Source organism: Vitis vinifera, chromosome 4 (assembly GCF_030704535.1).
Source record: "Vitis vinifera cultivar Pinot Noir 40024 chromosome 4, ASM3070453v1".
Lineage (NCBI taxonomy): Eukaryota > Viridiplantae > Streptophyta > Magnoliopsida > Vitales > Vitaceae > Vitis > Vitis vinifera.
Genome location: NC_081808.1, coordinates 2937634 through 2957497, shown reverse-complemented (window position 1 = coordinate 2957497; position 19864 = coordinate 2937634). Strand labels below are relative to the sequence as shown.

General features: G+C 33.2%; 2 protein-coding genes across 2 annotated transcripts; both read left to right on the top strand.

The window, feature by feature from the left end:
* Nucleotides 1–2808: 2808 nt before the first annotated feature.
* LOC100268095 (tocopherol cyclase, chloroplastic) lies at nt 2809–15726 on the top strand. The gene is made up of 10 exons (XM_002281388.5): nt 2809–3302; nt 3730–3974; nt 4673–4752; nt 5114–5190; nt 6377–6546; nt 11856–11953; nt 12650–12757; nt 13808–13924; nt 14986–15135; nt 15321–15726. Exons 1-10 carry the CDS (start codon nt 3016–3018, stop codon nt 15495–15497), a joined length of 1509 nt encoding a protein of 502 aa, XP_002281424.1. The 5' UTR covers nt 2809–3015; the 3' UTR covers nt 15498–15726.
* Nucleotides 15727–17873: 2147 nt separating this feature from the next.
* LOC100242385 (bark storage protein A) lies at nt 17874–19659 on the top strand. Its single transcript, XM_002283949.5, has 5 exons — nt 17874–18196; nt 18320–18387; nt 18526–18681; nt 18794–19045; nt 19116–19659. The coding sequence occupies exons 1-5, from the start codon at nt 17974–17976 to the stop codon at nt 19482–19484; spliced, it is 1068 nt and encodes a 355-aa protein (XP_002283985.1). The 5' UTR covers nt 17874–17973; the 3' UTR covers nt 19485–19659.
* Nucleotides 19660–19864: the final 205 nt, after the last annotated feature.

The window sequence follows — 19864 nt, the reverse complement described above, 5'->3', positions numbered from 1 at the left end:
TCTTCTGTATATCTACATTTTGCCATGCAAATTGCAAGCAAAGAGGCACAATGATCTTTCAACTTTAATTTTTGTGCCATGCCATCAATCCAATTATGGGATATTGGAAGTGGGTTGTGTTCATTTTTGACAGGAGATTATGGGTTGTGAACACACTGATTGGTCACTGGTCTGCAAATGTTTCATAACCGTGTGTAATAAAGGTTCATTTCTCCTTTGTCCTTTCATTTGCTTTATGAAATTTTCATCAATTTTAGAGAATGTATCATGGATATTAAAGAAAATTTAATTTACATATGATATCAAAATCTTGTATAAAATTTCTCTCTTGCTTGCAATTTATTGCTTGTGTATATGAAAATTAATCATGAGATTCAACTTCTTGTGAATGATTAATATAAATATTAAAGGAAATTTTATCTGATATTATAAACTGATCCATGATTTTTCATATTAAGTTTCGCTTCGAAGATTATTTTGTTAATGCTATCTTAAACAAAAATTTATAAAGTAAAGAGAAACGCTATGGGTGATCCCTATGATTTTTTGTGATCACTATTGTAATCATGTGTATAAATTTCTCTTAAAAGATTATTTTATTAATGCTTAAACAAGAATTTATTAAGTAAAAGAAAAGTCATATATATTCCCTATGGTTATGTGTAATCCCTATTATAATCATGTGAGTGAGAGAGAGAAAGGAAGAGAAATATGATTATGTGTGTGTAAGAGATATTGGATGCTTAGATAAGAATTTATGAAGTAATGAAATATATTGGAAACCATAATTGAAAGAAAATTATTTTATTAATAATTAAACAAGAATTTATAAAGTAAAAAAGAAAAATCATATGTAGACTCCGTTTGGGAAATGTTTTTGAACAAAATTATGAAAAATAATTTTTGAAAACTATTTTCTTATATTTTATAAAAGTCTGTTTGGCCGTGTGATTTTAAAAACAAAAAACTATTTTAAAAATTTTATAACATTGTGTGGTTGTTGTTTTCTAGAAACAATTTTTAAAAACAAAGTAAAATAGAGAATGAATAGGAATTGTTTTCACCTGTTTTTAAAAACAAAAGGAAAATATGGACTCGTTTAGTCATATTTTCTGAAATTTGTTTTTAAAAACTATTTTTAAGTTAAATAATAAAAAATTTAAAACAAATTTTAGAAAATATGGCTAAATGAGGCCAAAAAATCTTTTGGGGACTTGAAATATTTTTAATATTTTTTCTTATATTTTTAAATATGTTTAAAAATATATATGCAGAGCTTTATTTTTAATCATTTTTTATATTTTTATAATTATTTTTAATACAATTCTAAAAAAACAAGTGAAAACAATTAAAAAAACATTCTTTGAAAAATATTATAGTTTTTGTTTTCTTATTAGCAAACATATTTTCTTCTAAAAAAACCAAAAGTTACTTTAAAAAAAAGTTACCAAATAAAACCAAAATTTATGTGTTTTTGTTTTGTCTTTTTATGAAATCACATGTCCATAAAAAAACCTCAAAATGTTAATTTAAGGGATGTATCCTCTAGGATTTTGCTTTTAATGATAAATGGATTTTGAAACAGCCTAAGTTTAATTATTAATGTTTCCTTCAACCATATGTTGTTTGTATATTAATATATTAACCGATTAATTTTTCAATGGAATAAGGATGAGAAATATTTTGCCCAAACCCACTTCGTTGTCATCTTTATTTGTACCATTATTTAATAAATAAAATTACTTGGTTTGAAAATAAAGATAAACTCTTTACTTTCCGTGTTTTAAATCAAATTTAAGTTTATAATACTTGGTGGATTGATTAAAAAATAATCATTCATATTCCAAATGTGATGCAAGGATTTCTTATGATCCAAATTATAAACATAAACGAATAGTTCAAATTTAGTTTTGGAGATTGTTTATCATTGAAGAAGTTAGGTAGAATATTGAATGAAGATTTAATGCCAAATATTTCCTCATGAAAGGTAGCTACACTTTTTTTTTTAAAATATTTATATCCCTTTCAAAATAAATAAAGATTTAAAAATAGTCATTATATTTTTGTAAATTAAAAAATGACAATATTTTTTACACTTTAACCATAATATGGTTAAAAAAGCGTCCTTATATTTTTATAGAATAAAATAATAATAATAATTTTTTTTAATAATTTTAATCATAACATGTAAAATTGATTTAACCATAATATGGTTAAAAACTGATTAAAAAAAAAAAGAAAAGCAAAGAAAGAGAGAAGATGCCCTTTAGTGTGTTTGGACATTATGAAAAAATTGTAAGAAAAATAGAGAGAAAAATATTAAAAAATTTTCCTCCACATTTTCTTCAAGAAAATGATAGAAAAGTTTGAAGCTAGAAAAAAATATTTAAAAAATTATTTTTCTTTCATATATTTCAAAAAAACGAAATAATCTTAGAAATCATACTTTGCAAGATGTTAAAATATAAAATGCATCTACTTTTGAATTCTTTGTAAAATTACATCCTTAAATATTCAAATAAATTTTATTAAATTATTATTTATTCCAAAAAGACAAAAAAATGTAACTTATTCTAATGAATGGATTGCTACCAATTATTTCTCTATATATATATATATATATATATAATTTTTTTTAAAATATATATTCATAAAGCCGCGGTTAGTGATCACAATTTCATTCAACCATTTCGAATTTGGTAAACTTTGTTTTAATTAGGTAAAACCGCCGATTAGGTAAACGTCGGTTGTACACTTGTGCTTCGCCTTGGCGCTTTCTTTGATAAACTGACAGCTCATTCCCACGGCGGTTTTAATTACCACCTAAACCTTCCCGCTTCATCTCAGCCACCTGTTCTTCGGAGCTCACATCCCTGAAAATTCTTCTCTCAAGAAAAAAAAGAAAGAAGAAGAAGGAAAAAAAAAAAAAAACCCTAGTTATGTGATTTTCACTCTCATTTGGTGTGCACTGAAGTTAGTCTCCGATTTCTCTCTCATTTTCTCTCTATACTCTCCATGGAAACAAACACTTACTCTATTTGGCGGGCTCCTGTTTTCCAACACGTTGATTCGTATTCGCATTTCAGAGTTTCGTGGAATCCTAGATCGATCGGGTCTCCATGCCGTCCTCTGAAGCTGAGGCTTCGAAGAAGCTCACAGATTTTCGCATTGAACTCGACTTCAACAAGTGAAGGTAACCGTTCTTCTGCGGCGGAGAGTGGAGAGACCGAGAGTTTGGGTTCTGTGAGTCCCATTTATGTGCCTACGCCTTCCAATCGAGAACTTCGCACTCCACACAGCGGGTAAATTGAACTGAATTCTTATGAGTTTTCTATTTTGGTTGAATTTTTTTGTTTTTTTTGTTTCTGGCATTTTCTAATTGATGTGGAGTTTTTTTATTCTGAATTTTCTGTTCGGTCTTGGTTTGTTTCTATGGATAATTGTTCCCTGAAAAGGTTTGGAGTTGACTGAGCTAGAAGAGCTGCATTTTACTTGATTGCGCACAGTTTTTTTATTTAATCGGATCCGGAACGGTGAAAAGAATGATGAAATTTGTACTTTTATATCTGTTCTATACATATATTTATAGTAGTGAAACAAAGGTTTATTGCTTTATAGAGACATAAATCAAGTATTCCTCTACGAGCTCATGATTTAGATACATGCACGATGACATCTGAAGGCAAATGTTTATAGTTTGATTTTCTGCTTTTGGATTTTCTGGGACAGGTACCATTTTGATGGAAGTCCCCGCCAGTTTTTTGAGGGGTGGTACTTCAAGGTCTCAATACCAGAACAGAAGCAGAGCTTCTGCTTTATGTATTCTGTGGAGAATCCTGCATTTCAGAAGAAGTTGGGGACATTCGAAGAATTACAATATGGTCCTCGATTTACAGGAGTTGGGGCTCAGATTCTTGGTGCCGATGACAAGTATATTTGTCAATTCTCAGAAGAATCTACTAACTTTTGGGGATGTATGTTTACCATTTTGTGCTATTAACTTATTGCTGTTGTTTAACAGGGACATTCATAATGGTCCCTGATAATAAAAGCCATCAAGTTTAACAGTTGATTTTGTTATGCCATTTTTTTGCACAATTTAGCAACTGGAGTTCATGATTGCTTTTGACTTTCATGAAAGCAACGGCTTAGAACTTCTCTATTCCCAGAACTGAAATTAATGCAGAAGTTGTAGTAAGAAGCTACCTGCAGCTGTGCTTTTTTGTCTGATACCTTCTGGTTGGCAGTAGGCCATCAAAAAATATGATAAAAAACCATCTATTATGTGAAATTTGGTTAATATGGTTGAGTCAGAATAAGTCGCTTAAGTGTTTAGACATTCATTTTAGTTTTTTAGGCATCATGCATGTAATTTGACATAATCTAATTAATTTCCTGCTCCCCCCTTCTATGCATACTAGACAATAATTTCTTCTGTACATAATGTATATTTTCTTTATTCCTTACATGATCCTTTGGTTTTCTTAGCTTCTGGTCCCTCTTTTCTTAGTAGTTGTTCCTTGGTGCATTTTGATTAGCTTATGAATGATGTATCATCAGATTGATTATGCTACTGTTGTGTCGAATGTATGCCTCTCTTCCTTTTATTTTATATTTTAATGTTTTAAATGCAGTTTTTTGGATAGCTAATCAGTATATTTTTAATGCGTAGGTAGGCATGAGCTAATGCTGGGGCATACATTTGTTGGCAGAAAAGACTTGCGGCCTCCAAATAAGGAGGTCCCTCCTGAGGTCTACATGCTTCTCTGGATTCTTCTCTTGATCCACACACATTTTGAAACTAATTTATTTTTCAATTTTTTTTATATAACCTGTAGTATTCTGTCTATAATCAGTCTGAAGAAAATTTTCTGTAGATACCCATTTGACTTTGATGGTTACAAGCCTTTTGTTCTTTTTTTCTATTTTATTTTATTTTAAATTTTTATTTTATTTTTATTTCAATTTTCCCCTCAAAATTGATAATTTCTGCCAGGGTACTAATAATACCATGCAGGAGATTGTATTCTATATTTGTAAAAATTGTATGGAATGGGTGGTTACTAGATTATAACTCAGTTTTCATTGTAACTTAATATGTTGTTTTGCACAGGAATTCAATAGAAGAGTGATAGAAGGTTTCCAAGTCACCCCACTTTGGCATCAAGGTTTCATCCGTGATGATGGCAGGTATGCCTTCTCTTTCATTACTTGCAAGAAAGGTTGTTGACTCATGTATAAGCTCGTGGAATATTGTCCTATGGATTGTATCCTGTTCTATATTATAAGGTACACTTAGATCTGTTCTTTAATAAACTGAAAAATAGGAAAATACTGCTAAAATCTATATATTAATTCTTAATGAATGAATTGTATTTATATAACCATTTTCCATGAAAAAGTGGCCATGAATGACACATCAGATATAATTTTGAAATTAGGTCTGGCTCGAACAGCCATAACAGCATAGCACATCTTGATGTATTGATTGACAATATGTTGTTAAACTCCACATTCTTATAAACCCGAGCATGTTCTGATATTTCACTTGCTAGAGAATGAGAAGAAGAATCCCTTAATATTTATTCACTGAGGGCTGCTAGTCATTTTTATCTATATATGTATCTGATGGCATTATCAATTCTATTGAATAGAGTTGGTTCCTCATCTTCACCTTGTTTTCTTTCCTTAAATCCACTGCACTGGAACATGGTTCTTGAGCTCTCTGGTAGGTTAATATCTTTTCATGTTTGACCTACAACCAACAGTTCTTCTGAAGCCTCATTTGTTTTCTGAAAGGCAAGCAAGCAATAAAATCAGTAAAGAACACCAAAGGAGGCACAATTCAAGTACATGGAGCATGCAAGTTACAAGCAGATAAAAGGGGAAATATATACAGATGAGAAGGCAACTAAATCTCCTCAGGACAAACTATTAATAATCAACCCAAAAATTGTGGACAATCAATTATTCCTCACCGGCATAGATGATGCTATTATGGCCACAGTATTTTCTATTTTTCTGAACAGCTCTGGGAGTCTACTTTAAAGGAAATTCCGCACAAATGTATCATGCCAAAATGTCTCCCTTTCAATGTCCCACACTCTGTAGCATTTACGTATTAAGAATTTCTCTCATCCGTTGCTAATACATTGCCAAAGTCCTTTCCCATAAAGGTCCCTCTGTAGTCTAGAATACCAACATGGAACTGACTTGACCTGACTTGAACTCAATTTTTGGAATTTTCTGTGGCTCCATTTATGATATGTTTCCTTTTTCAAGCCAACTGAAACTACTTTTCAGAATGACATATACATCTTTGACAATGCCAAGCTTTTTCTGATTCTTATATGTTTGATATAACTTTAAATGACAGATCAAATTATGTGGATACTGTAAAGACTGCACGGTGGGAATACAGTACTCGCCCCATTTATGGCTGGGGTAATGTTGGGTCTAAACAGAAGTCCACAGCTGGCTGGCTTGCAGCTTTTCCTGTATTTGAACCCCATTGGCAAATATGCATGGCGGGAGGACTCTCAACAGGTATTGCTTAATCTCCATTTTGCAAGTGGTTTACACTTGATTTGTTTAATTTTTTGCTTTCATTCTAATTTTTGCTTAGTTAACTGTCATGTTGAATTGCCTATGTCGTTCACCCTTTTATTGGATCGAATCTGGTGGTGAGCCTTTTAATATTGAAGCAGTAAATGGAAGCCTGTTTTGGCAGAGCACTTAAAAAGTTTAAAAAATAGCTGTGCCTACTAATTTACTAATCATTCATTATATGCATCCTTAGTTGAAGAATCTGTAAGTTCAATATTTGAGTATTGGGGTATAACAGAAGGAACTATAGACTGTGGACCAAATGGATCAGAGAATATGTTCTTGAAATCAAGGATGAAAATATTGGAAATTTGTGCAATATCAGTGGCTGAATTTTAAAGAATTATTGGATAGAAATTCTAAAAGAAAAATTCAATAGGATGAAAATATTGGAAAAACCCTAAGAAATGATAAAACAAACAACAATATACATAGTGAAGTCTTTTTTGAGAAAACAATATATCATAATAATAAACTAATTAGATTATATATCAAACTAATATTCAAATTGAAGTATTAAACTAATTAAACATAAAAAATATATGCAAGTACAATCTTATACATTTATAATTCATAGACAATTAACTTATATCACAATTAAATTAAATGATATGAACTATGAAACTAATATTTAAACTAGCTAAGCAATTAAATTAAAATGAATATCAAACTAATTTTTAAATGAGATTATATTTAAGTTGAACAAAAAGGTAAATTAAAGTTATTGAAACTATATATATACATTTTAAATTATACAAATGATTTTTTTTTTCTACGGATAAAAGAAAAACGTATATTCAAAGATAGAAGCGCCAAAAAAGCGCCCCAAAGTACATAGAAAGTGTACAACAGGTGCTTAAAAGTGCTACAAAAAACGAAGAGGGACAACAAAAAACAACACCCCTTAAGAAGATCCCATCTAATCCACAAAATCTACAGTAGAAGAAGGGCCAAGAGTGATAAGCAATTTGGACCACAACCAGAGATTACAAAGAAAAGAAAGTTTCACCCCTTGTACAAAATGCTCTTCGTTATTTATTTATTTTTTTGATAAGTAAACCAATGTATATTAAAAAAGAGGCCAATAGCCACACAGTATATCAAAATGCTCTTCGTTATTAAATGTCTTACTGTTCTTTTCCTTCCAAATTGTTCAAAAAAGACATAGAGGAGTAACCCACCACACCTTTTTCCTTTTTTTTTTTTACCAACAAAAGACCCATGCTAACTCAGAAGTGTCTCCTTTACCGATGAGGGAAGCACCCATATACAATTAAATTAAATTATTATATACAATTAAATTAAATTTTACATGAAATTAAAAAAAAATTATTTTTCAAAAAAAATGAAAGGATCTTTATAAAATAATCATTTTTATGATCTTTTCTTTTAAAAAAATGTGTTTTTATTGAAGTGAATTTTTATTTTTTTATAAATAGACATTTTATTTATTTTTTAACCATAATTTAACACAAAAATTTTAAAATTCATTCTTGTAACCAAATTTTTACCTTCGATTTTCATATATCTATTTTTTGATGTTTCTTAATAAAAAATTTCATTTAAAATATGAAGTGGGACCCATAGTATAGATTAAATAAAAAGATTTATTTTAATAAATATGTTTTCAGATTATTTTAAATTGTAATATATACACATTTTAATTTCAGCCAAAATACTCCTGTTAACACAATATGACATGGTTATGGGTGTGAGACCCATGTTAGATATGGATATATTACATGAGATCCATTTTAAAATAAATTATTTTGGATAAAATTGAATGTGTCCATTTTTTTTTTCATTTTTGTGATAAATCCTAAATAATTGACATATTTCCTAGATATAGTAACACTAATAAAATAGGAGTCCTAACAAAAATATCCAATTTTTCCTGATGAACGTGGTGATTTTTTAAAAAATTGCTAAATATTGGGATATTTTTTCAACAAATCGGCTATATATAGCCAATGTTTTCTAAACATCGCCTTAAGCCGTATGATTTCAGCCATTTTTTCACCAAAAAATGGTGAAACACTGCGATGCAAATATCTATTTAGTGTTGTTGATTGCTGATATCTGAAAACTGGGCCTTAAAATTCTCCGATTTTTTCATTCTTGCTTGAAATATACACTCAGTCTGTTCAAAGTAAAAACAAGTGTATGAAAGAGATATTGTTGTTGTCATTTGTAATTTTCCAAACTATTATCTTTTGATGTTTTTTCTCATTAGTGTTGAGCTAGAAATTTTCCTAAAAAAGTTAAAATGTATACCCTCCCTCATGTGACTTTCCTAAATGATTAAAATGCATATCATGCTCTAATACTCTCCCTCATGTGTGACCCTATACTTGCATGCTTAAAATCTATATCATGCTATAACACCTTTTCTTTCATGTGGCTTTATACTCACATGTTAAGAGACAAATAAGTAGACAAAGAGGTGCGATACTTGCATGCTTAAAATGTACATCATGTTGTCCCTCTCGTAACTTTCCTAGAAGATTAAAATGCATATCATGCTGTCCCCAACTTAAGGAGACAAAAAAATACATAATGAGGTCCTATGCTTGCCTGCTTAAAATGTATATCATTTCCTCCCCTCACATAACTTTCCTAAAAGATTAAAATGTATATTCTACTAAGACCCTCCTCACATGTGACCCATACTTGCATATTGAGAGACAGACAAAGAGGCCCCCTGCTTGCACTCTTAGAATGTAATATCATGTCCTCCTTCCTGTAACTTTCCCTTACGTGGGGAAACAAACAAGTAGACAAAGAGATCCTATGTCTGCACATTAAAATATTTATCATGTCGTCCCTCACGTAACTTTCCTAAAGTATTGAAATGTATATCATGCCTTGTACATGTGTATCCTGCATTATACCTGCATGCTTAAAGTATATGTCATATCCTTCTTCATGTTACTTTCATAAAAGATCACATTGTACATCATGCTCTCCTTTCCTCATATGCAACCTAACACCCTCCCTCACGTTTGGCCTCATACTTGCACGTGGCGAAATAAATGAGTAGATAAAGAAGCCCTACATATATTATGCCATCTCTCACATAGCTTTCCCATATTTGCACATGGAGAGGTAGGTTGCTTAAAATGTAGATTGTGCCTTCACCTAACTTTCCCATACTTGCACACATATTATGCCTTTTCATGTAATTTCCTCATACTTGTATGTGGAGCCGCTTAAAATGTATATTATGCCTTCCCATAACTTTCCAATACTTGCATGTATAGTATAGTATGCCATTTCTCATGTAACTTTCCCATACTTAATGCTTGGAGAGATTGATCAATTAAAATATATATATGCCCTTATTTAACTTTCTATACTTACACGTTTTGATAAAAAAAAAAAATTAAAAAAAAATTTGTACTTGCACATAGATTATGCCCTTATGCACATAATTTTTTCATACTTTCTCATACTTGCACACATATTATTCCTTTTCTCACATAATTTTTCCATGCTTGAATGTGGAGAGATAGACTGCTTAAAACGTATATTATGCCCTCTTGTAACTTTATCCTACTTGGACAGAGATCGATAAGTAGATGAGAAGGCTATCCACATAAATTTTCCCGTTCTATAACATAATGTTTCTATTCTCTTAGATAATTTTTCCATAGTTGCATGTGGAAAGATAGATTGCTCAAAATGTATATTATGCCTCAGTAACTTTCCCCTTCTTGGATAGAGATAGACAAAGTAGATGAAAAGGCTATGCCATAGAATTTTTTGTACTTTCTCATACTTGCACATATATTATGCATTCTCTCACATAATTTTCCATACATGCATGTGGAGAGATAAACCGCTTAAAATGTATATTATGCCCTCCTATAACTAGGGTTGCAACTTGGGTGGGTTGATGACTAACTCGAGCCCCACCCACATTAAAAAACAATCAACCTAAGTTCAACCCAACTCGACCTCTAACTTGAGGTACTCAATCCAAGCCCAACCCAACCTAATTTCTTTAAGCTCAGGTTGGTTGGGTTGATTGGGTTGTATAATTCAAAATCCACATCTATGATGTTTTTTTTTAAATTTTTTTCTATATATTTATATGAAAATTTAAATAGTAAATAGGAGAAACTTCAAGATAGCAACAAAATGTAAAAATAAATTTATATATTTTTCTAAAAAAAGGATAAAATATATAATATAATATAATATAATTTGATATTTTTTCTTAAAAATCTAAAAAGAAAATGAATATTATTATATAGGATAATATATTAATCAATATTGTAAAAATATTAAATCAGGTTTGGGTTAGGCTTTGGTTGTCTGAACCTTAACCTAAGCTCGACCTAAATTAAGCTCGGGTTGAAAAAACCCAACCCAAGTCCAACGAATATTAAAAATGATTGTCCAAGCCCCGCCCGAACATTAGGTTGGTTTGGTTTGGGTCTGGCCAACCCGCCCAAGTTACACCCTTACTTGTAACTTTCCCCTATTTGGATAGAGACAAACAAGAAGATGCAGAAGCTATGCCTCATGCCTTGAAAAATCACATGAAAAAATATTGGGAGGACTTGAGTGAGCAATCACATGACAAATCACATAAATATAAAAAAGACTCAAAATCAAGACCTTTAGTTAACCATAGCTACCAACTTTTCTAGAAGTTTAAATTGTTAGGATTTGGGTCCACGATGTATATTATGCTCTAACAATTAGGATTTCCCAATTACCAAGATCTGAGGCTTTCACGTGATGTGGGAAGTTCTAGATTCAAATCCCAAATATTGACACAAAGAACGATAATTTACATCAAAAAAAGAAAAGAAAAGAAAAGGAAATGCATATATGAGCTTTAGCAGATTATTGAATCTTATTTAGTCTTGTTTTGATGTCTGAAGACGGATCTCTAATGCCTGAAAGTGTACTTTTGGCACTATTGGGAAGTTACATTGATTTTGACGTCTGACATGAAGTGGTGAAATAGTGTTACGTTGTAGAAAGATTATTAAACCGAAGAACTCTTTCTGATTGAGACTTTGAATGAGAAGACCACCCTACTGTTGATCAATCTGATGCTTGCAGTGCTTATACCTGGATTTAGTTTAGACTAACCTCTCCCTATGAAATTCTCAATGTACTTAATAAATTGGTGTTAGCTATGCTACAAGCTTTCTAAATCCATCGAGTGTTTTTCTTTTGGGTTGATCATGTATTCTGGAGAACACATACTTAAGCTCTGAATTTTTTTATCCCAGGTTGGATAGAGTGGGATGGTGAAAGGTATGAATTTGAAAATGCCCCTTCTTATTCAGAAAAGAACTGGGGTGGAGGTTTCCCAAGAAAATGGTTTTGGGTGAGTGTTCATCTTTTTCTCAACATATTGAAGTAACAGTTCAGCTTGTTTCATTGGTTATATTTTACTAGGTTTAGCAGCTTTACCAATTGCATTTCTCCACCAACTAAATACATATTGAAGAAAGGGTACCAAAGGTATCTGTCCTCGGTATTTGGAAGTGGAACTTGAAAAAGTCCTTTGGTCAATGCATATGCTTTTGTACTGGCATCTTGATGAATGCTGCCTATTTAAAATTTTCACTTTTGTATCTCTATCTCAAACTGGATGTGGTAAATTCCTTTTGGGTAAATTTCTTTGCCTTATCACTGTCTCCCTGAATTTTGATCTGTAATTACCTTGAAGTTTAAAGCCTTTCAGATATCTTCCAGGAAGGTAACACTTCTTATAGAAAGAGCGTGATCACTCTTTTTACCTTCAGAATTACAGATTTATCATTAGATATATAGCAATAAGATGCATAGACTCCATAATTGGCAATGGGTTTGACTGTCTTATTGTTCCATTCAGGTAATATGGTTGGCAATGTCTTGTTACTTTATTATGCAGAATCTCTTTACAAAGACATTGTACTGTATTTGGTTCTTTAAAAGATACTATGCGGTTCCTTGATGTAATCACCACAATAAATACACTACTCAACTATCTATGCCTTACAATTATCTGCACCTTTATATGGTTGCTGTCTTACTACAGGTCCAATGCAATGCCTTTGAAGGTGCAGATGGAGAAGTTTCTTTGACTGCAGCTGGTGGGTTGAGGAAAATACCTGGATTGACTGAAGTGTTTGAAAATGCTGCATTGGTACTTTTCCACCCTGCTTTCCACTTATTCCTTCTTCTAATTTCATTTATCTATGTTGAATAAGCTTATCTAAAAGGAATATATGGTGATTATAGGAAGATATAGACAAGGAAGTGATAAAGAAAATGTTATTATAAAAGTGTCTTTGTGGGTGTGAATTTCCTCTATGTATTGCTTTGAAAAAGAAATTTAGGCCCATTTGGGAGCGATTCTCACAAAAGCACCTCTAGTCTGTTGCCCTTTTTTTTTTTTTTTTTTTAATATGAAGAATCAGTAGGGTTTTTGGTAAGGAGATACATAACAAAAAAGTTATTTTTGGAAGAAGCATCTACCAAATGTTAAGTCTAAAAATCATTTTGAGTGATTTTCTAAATCTCTAAAAGCAACTCTCGAAACTTTACCAAACTCATAATTTTTGTAACGAAGTGCTTCCAACCATCAGGCAATGCTTTTAACCCTTCCAAGAATCACTCCGAAATGCATTCTTAGAGTGTGTTTGGTAGTGATTTTGAAAAGTGTTTCTAACATTTCTAATACTTAAAAAATAAAAATTTTCAAATGTTAGAAAGGCTAAAAACACTGACTAGAATCAGTGTCAAATGCACCTTTAGTTCATGAATAATCAGCCTTTTGGATTAAAACAAAAAATAGGGTGTCTCTGTATATAATTAAGGTGTAAATGTAATATGTTGCAGTTAGAAAAAAGCCATTGCATGCTGTGCATGTGGCTCCATTTGATTTTCCATATAGAAGGAGTTGCAAAAGAAGTAGGCAAAGTGAAGAGTTGTATTATAGAATTTCCTTCTCATTAAGTTATTACCTCTTATTCTTAACATGCCTTTTTGTCATATCTTAATAACTAGTGTTAAATCTTATATTGCCTATAAAATATGATTTGATCACTTTGGAGGACGTCTTTATCATTTTCTCTATCCTTTTTTCCTCTGTTTCCGGATAAATAAAGAAAACCATGTATTCAGGTCCCTCATTAGTTGGAATTGTATTTCTCTTAATGCGCAAGTATGTATATAATGATATTAACTGGTGCAGGTTGGAGTTCACTATGATGGAATTTTCTATGAATTTGTGCCATGGAATGGAGTTGTTAGCTGGGAAATTAATCAATGGGGTTACTGGTACATATCTGCAGAGAATGAATCACATATGGTAACTGTGCAGATCTTGACTCCTTTTTTGTTCCTCCTTTGTTCCAGTACACAAATCACAATAACTGCTTCTGGAAGTGACAATATATATAACACCCCTCTTTATGTGTGGGTATGGGGTCTCACCTTACAGAAGAGTATGCCTTCATTTGAACAAGTGAAGCCTAGTACACTTGAGTAGAAGTCCAAACTGACATCAGGTGTCGAGTTGCCAATTTTACTTGAAGTTTAAGTTGTTAGGATTTAGGTTCACAATGTATATATCATGCTCACATCCCTCCTCAAGTAAGGGTATAAGGCTGCACCACACAAATAGAGAGGACTTAAACTCAAGATCTCTAGTTGATTAGAGCTCACTATGCTAAATTGCCAATTTTCCTAAAAGCTCAAGCTCTTAGGATTGGGGTTACATTATGTTAAATGCCTTAACACCCTCGCTCATATGCTCCTCATGTATGGGTATAGGGCAATACCCCATGCCCACATATGGAAAAACAAACAAGCTTGTGGTCACAAATAAAACGACAGAGAAAGACTTGTACTTGAGACTTTCAATTAACTGGTGCTCTGATTACCTAAAGAAAAATCTGATATCATGTTGAGTTAACCATTTTTTTTCCTAAAAGCTTAAGGACGAACACCTCCCTCATATGCCCCTCATGTTCAGGTATCATACTCTAACACCCTTCTTACGTGTTTGCACGTGGAGAGATAAGTAGATAAACAAGTCACAAATTTCACGTCACTTATGTCTTGTACCATACCTGTCCTGTCCCATCTCATTTTTTCCCTAAAAGGAGATAAATCACAAATTTTTGGTCACAGATGAATAGATGGAGGAATGAATTGAACTTGAGACCTGTAGTTAACCAGAGCTTTGATATCATGTTGAGTCATCAACTTTCCTAAAAATTTAAACGGTTACGATTTGAGTTACAATGTAAATCATGCTCTTATATTAGGAAATATTTGTAGAACCTAATGCTAGCCTTATTTCAAAATGGTAAGATGCATTGAGGTTGTAAGCATTATTTATGGAAGGGATTTATTTCTCCTGGGCAGGTAGAATTAGTGGCAACAACAAAGGATCCAGGTACTACATTGCGTGCCCCTACCACGGAAGCTGGCCTTGCTCCTGCCTGCAAAGATAATTGTTCTGGTGCACTAAAATTGCAAATATGGAAACGAACATTTAATGGCAGTAAAGGAAAGGTCTGTTGCATTGTTCATACTTCCCAAGTATCCATTTTCCATAGATTGTAGCCTCAAGGAACCTACAAGAAAATGTTAAAATTGTGGGATTAAGAAATGCCAACATGTTTAATTTTAATCAACTTTGAAGTAATAGTCTATAGTTTTAGCTTAAACTCACACCTTCCATATTTGTTGATTTGAAGATGATTTTGGATGTTACAAGCAACATGGCTGCAGTTGAAGTTGGGGGAGGACCGTGGTTCAACACCTGGAAAGGCAAGACTGCTGCACCAGAGCTTGTTCGCCTTGCTCTTCAGGTTCCTGTTGATGAAGATGCGATATTTGGTTTGGCTCCATTTTTTAAGCCCCCTGGCCTGTAGCTGTCTGGTCTCGCCAAGCCTTCTATTATTCTTTGATGAATTATCAAGTGATTTATGGATTATCACGAGGGAGGGATCGGGACCAATTTGATATCCAACTCAAAAAAGTCACTGTGACAGGGATTAAAATATCGTGATACTTCGATGGGCCTCGATATATCCCAAGGATATAAAACTGAATAATAAGCTATTATTTTGATGTCTGAGGGGATTTTAACCCTTGATAAAAGTTTCATAGGACACCTACACTCTCCACTCTCCACTGGGGCAAGTTTGCCCTTTTATAATATGCGCCAAAAATATATATATATATATATTAAACGTTATTTTTCATGTAAAAATCTCCATATGTGATTATTTTGAATATATCCCTAGTATATCCAAGTTTAAATTTAGGCTAATTTCTTCAAATCTTATATTATAATATTTAAAACACCATTCACCTTACCTGTGGGAGAGACTATTCAAAATTATAAAACGTTTATTTTTTGCTTTTTCATTTCAAGATTCGAAGTAACATCTCCAATGTCTAGTGGAAATAGGAGAAGGTGAAGTGCAAGTATTTCTGGACATATATTTTAACTTGCCCACTTGAAGACCATCTTGCTTCTATATATGTATATATATATTCTACGGTACCCTTTCTTCTGTATCCCACTGGGCTACTACTCCACCATTCTCAAATAAATCACGACTTTGATAGTTAATTGGATGATGATTTCAACCCACTAAAATTTTGGGTATGGCAGAATGAGTAATTGCCTACCAAGCGTTTACATTATTATTGTGGGCTATATTTCATCTATGATATGGGCATAATGCCTGTGAGGAAAACGTGCGTTAATCCTTGGACCACCTCATTCTACTTGCTCTCTTTGTTTTGATCTGAAAAGCATTGTGGACCACCTCATTCTACTTTCTCTATTTGTTTTGATCTGAAAAGCATTGTACTACAGAATAAACAATACATGCGGTGAAATCTATATTCTAACGTTACCATATAATGTAATTTGGATTTATGATCTTGGGGTCACCAAGAAAGGAGTAGGTGTAACGACTCGTTCCCAATCGAGTCTACAAGGTTATGAGGAGTCCATACTCCAATGTGGTATAAGACACAACGTCATGGGATTGTGGGGCTAAACAGACAAAGACCAAATGAAGTTCAGGCTAAACAGACAAAGGCCAAATAAAGTCCACACTAAAGTCGGGGATAGACTCTGATACAATTTATATTGTCCGCTTTGGACTCAAAGGGGTTTTCACGGTTTAAAACATGTCTACAAGATTACAAGGAGTTCATACTTATATAGCGCCAGAAACTTTCTCCCCTATCCAATGTGGGATGTCACAATAGAGATCTTGTCATGGATCATTTATGATATTTGAGTCACCAAGAAACCGTGAAGGAGTAGGGGATCTTTGAGTCACCAAGAAACGTACCGAGAAGGAGTAGGGATCTTGTCATGGATCATCTCCTCAAGACCATTCATGATGATAATGTTGAGCATTTAAATTCACCTTAATAAATAATTTAATCTATCAAATCTAACGGTAAATGCAAGATTCATCGATGGCATTGTCTGATGGGTGAAGTTGGAGGCAAGATGCATAGTAGAAGAAGATGATCTTTCTAGTTCCATGGAAACGGAGGAGAGATGCACAGCAGCTCTTTGAGAGAAAACCACAAAGATATATAACAGATGGAAAAATAGAGCAGATCAAAAGTACACTTGTTGATAAGTGTTCTAGTTATTATATACATGGATTAGTTACTACTAACAATCTTCCAACAAACGTGAATTTGCTAATTAATAGTACAAACAAATAACATTAAGATATTTAACCTTCTTAAAATTTATTAGAGATCATGTAGTGGTTAATAATGGATATCTAACTTAATTATTAGCACGGAATTTCCTTCACCCATAAATTAAGAAAAATTAACATGCATGAATGAGATTCAAGAACTCATAACTTCCCCTAAATTTCATCTCTAGAGTCATTCCCATGTGATCCAAAGGCATCACTACTATCCCCGTGAAGATGACTCAGCACATATTCTACAATCCTAACAAAATCCAGGAAATGTGGTCCAAAGGCACCACTACTATCCCGTGAGGATGACTCAGTCCATATATTCTACATTCCTACCAAACTCCAGGAAGAACTTACACCGAAAAAAAGACACAACCCAAGCACTGGATTAGGTATTGGCATAGCCTCTCCTTGTTTGTATTTGTATCATGGCTCATGAAATAATTCAAGGTTGTATACAAGTACTACAACCACATGATATTGTGCTTGAGAATCGATTCTTGATGCAACTCTCATATATATTTTACTTATGCCTTAGTTGGTAGGGCATACTTTTCACATGGGTTGGCGCTGCTAAATTTAATAAGATAATTACATACAATATTTGTCCTATAAATACTGGTTCGTAGCTGTTGATCCATACTCAAGCCTAAGGAAAATGAGAAACTATGAAGTTGTTGTGATGCTTCTCTGTGCTGCAATGATAATGCATGCACAAGAAGGAAATGGTGCATTAATACGAGAAGAAACCCAAGAAATGATCGATGAGGCTAACAGGAATGGACCTTATTTAGGGTTGGTCATCCCTAACCTCTTTGAGATGAACCCTCTTCTTCAATCTCCAAACTACACAGCCAGTAACCTAACCATAGATTTTGCAGGTAGCTAGATTTAGCTGGCTGGATTTGGGTTCGATGAAAAAGACCTACTTTCTGTTATACCCTAGTTTAATTTAGTTTAACTTCACATATTTTTTTTGCATGTATGTTATTCTGTGTGTGAAGGTAGAAGGTTTCGATTTGGGACCATTGCTGACAAGAAAGTCATATTGGTCATGACAGGACTGAGCATGGTATTATTTTTTCGTTTCAAGTTGAATTTTCTCTTCTTTTAGCTTCTAATTATGATTTTTTTTTTTTTCAAGTTTTCTATTTTTTTTCTGCAGTTTTATGATGAATATATTCCTTATCATTTTGGGTTTATAATGCAGATAAATGCAGGAATAACTACCCAGCTATTGTTGAGTACCTTTGATATAGAAGGAGTAGTGCACTATGGGATAGCTGGGAATGCAAACCCATCTCTGAATATTGGAGATGTCACCATTCCTCAGTATTGGGCTCATACTGCTCTTTGGAATTGGCAGGTAGTAGTCACCACTTTCTAGCTTTCATATTTCTTGTACTTTCAAGGTAATAGGGGTGAGTGGGTTTGGGGTATAAAATTTGGTTTTAATTGAAGTTATGTGATGGGGGCAGAGGTATGGAGATGGGCCTGAGGATGAGATAGCTTTGGAAGAAAATGGGGACTACACCAGGGAGATTGGGTACTTAAAGTTTGCAAATTATACAGTAAATGTGAGCAGCAGCAGTTCCTATGACAACCTGTTGAACAATGTTTGGTATCAACCAGAGGAAGTGTTCCCTGTGGATGGAACTCCTGAGGAAAGGGAACATGCCTTTTGGGTTCCTGTTGACTCCCTCTACTTTCAGCTTTCCCAAAACCTATTGGTAAGGTCTTTTCTACCTCACAAAACAAGAGAGCTTTCATTCTTCTACTTAAGTTATGTTTGGTTCTCAGGCTTTGGAGCTGGAGGGGTGTGTGAACTCAACCACATGTTTGACTGAGACACCAAAGGTGGTGAGTGTATTAAGAGGAACAAGCGCAAGCATTTATCTAGACAATGCGGCTTACCGTGCCTTCATATACGATAAATTCCAGGTAAGCCCTGTGGACATGGAAAGCGCAGCGGTTGCACTCATCTGTCTGCAGCAGAGAGTAGCCTTCATCGCCTTCCGGGCTCTTTCCGACTTGGCCGGAGGTGGGTCTGCCCAGTCAAATGAGGCTGCTACCTTTACTTCTCTTGCCGCTAACAATTCCGTCACTGTTGTGGTTGAATTCATTAAGCAACTGTCCGCAGCCAGCTTCCACGCCAGCTTTGTTTCTTAATCTCATGGAGTTGCTCCTAATTATGTCTTTATCAAGTATGAGGCATGCATAGCCTATGAAAATAAGTACTTTGTGCCACTGTTACCTGGAATCAATAAGACCATCGTTATGGCCGTAAAACCATGGATCTATTTGGGTTCAATTCATATGAAATTGTTGGGATTGTGGTTTTCAAGACCAGATTGAGCTAATTCCCGTATTCTGAGGATTCATGAAGTCGCAGTCTATTAATGTATGTGCAAAGATTAAATATATAAGGTGTATGAAAAAATTCAAAGTTATGGTCAAAGTTATAAACTTATTAAATTGCATACAAGATATAAGGACCAAAATCATATATTTACATTAAAGTTTTCATATACAATAAATACTATATGGAA

Bases quoted from the DNA above. Each gene is read 5' to 3' on its own strand.
- LOC100268095 (XM_002281388.5), top strand. From the start codon at position 3,016: ATGGAAACAAACACTTACTCTATTTGGCGGGCTCCTGTTTTCCAACAC. The intron at 3,303-3,729 runs GTAAATTGAACT...TTTCTGGGACAG, and splicing joins CTTCGCACTCCACACAGCGG to GTACCATTTTGATGGAAGTC. The intron at 12,758-13,807 runs GTACTTTTCCAC...TAACTGGTGCAG, and splicing joins TGTTTGAAAATGCTGCATTG to GTTGGAGTTCACTATGATGG.
- LOC100242385 (XM_002283949.5), top strand. From the start codon at position 17,974: ATGAGAAACTATGAAGTTGTTGTGATGCTTCTCTGTGCTGCAATGATA. The intron at 18,197-18,319 runs GTAGCTAGATTT...CTGTGTGTGAAG, and splicing joins CCTAACCATAGATTTTGCAG to GTAGAAGGTTTCGATTTGGG. The intron at 18,388-18,525 runs GTATTATTTTTT...TTTATAATGCAG, and splicing joins TCATGACAGGACTGAGCATG to ATAAATGCAGGAATAACTAC.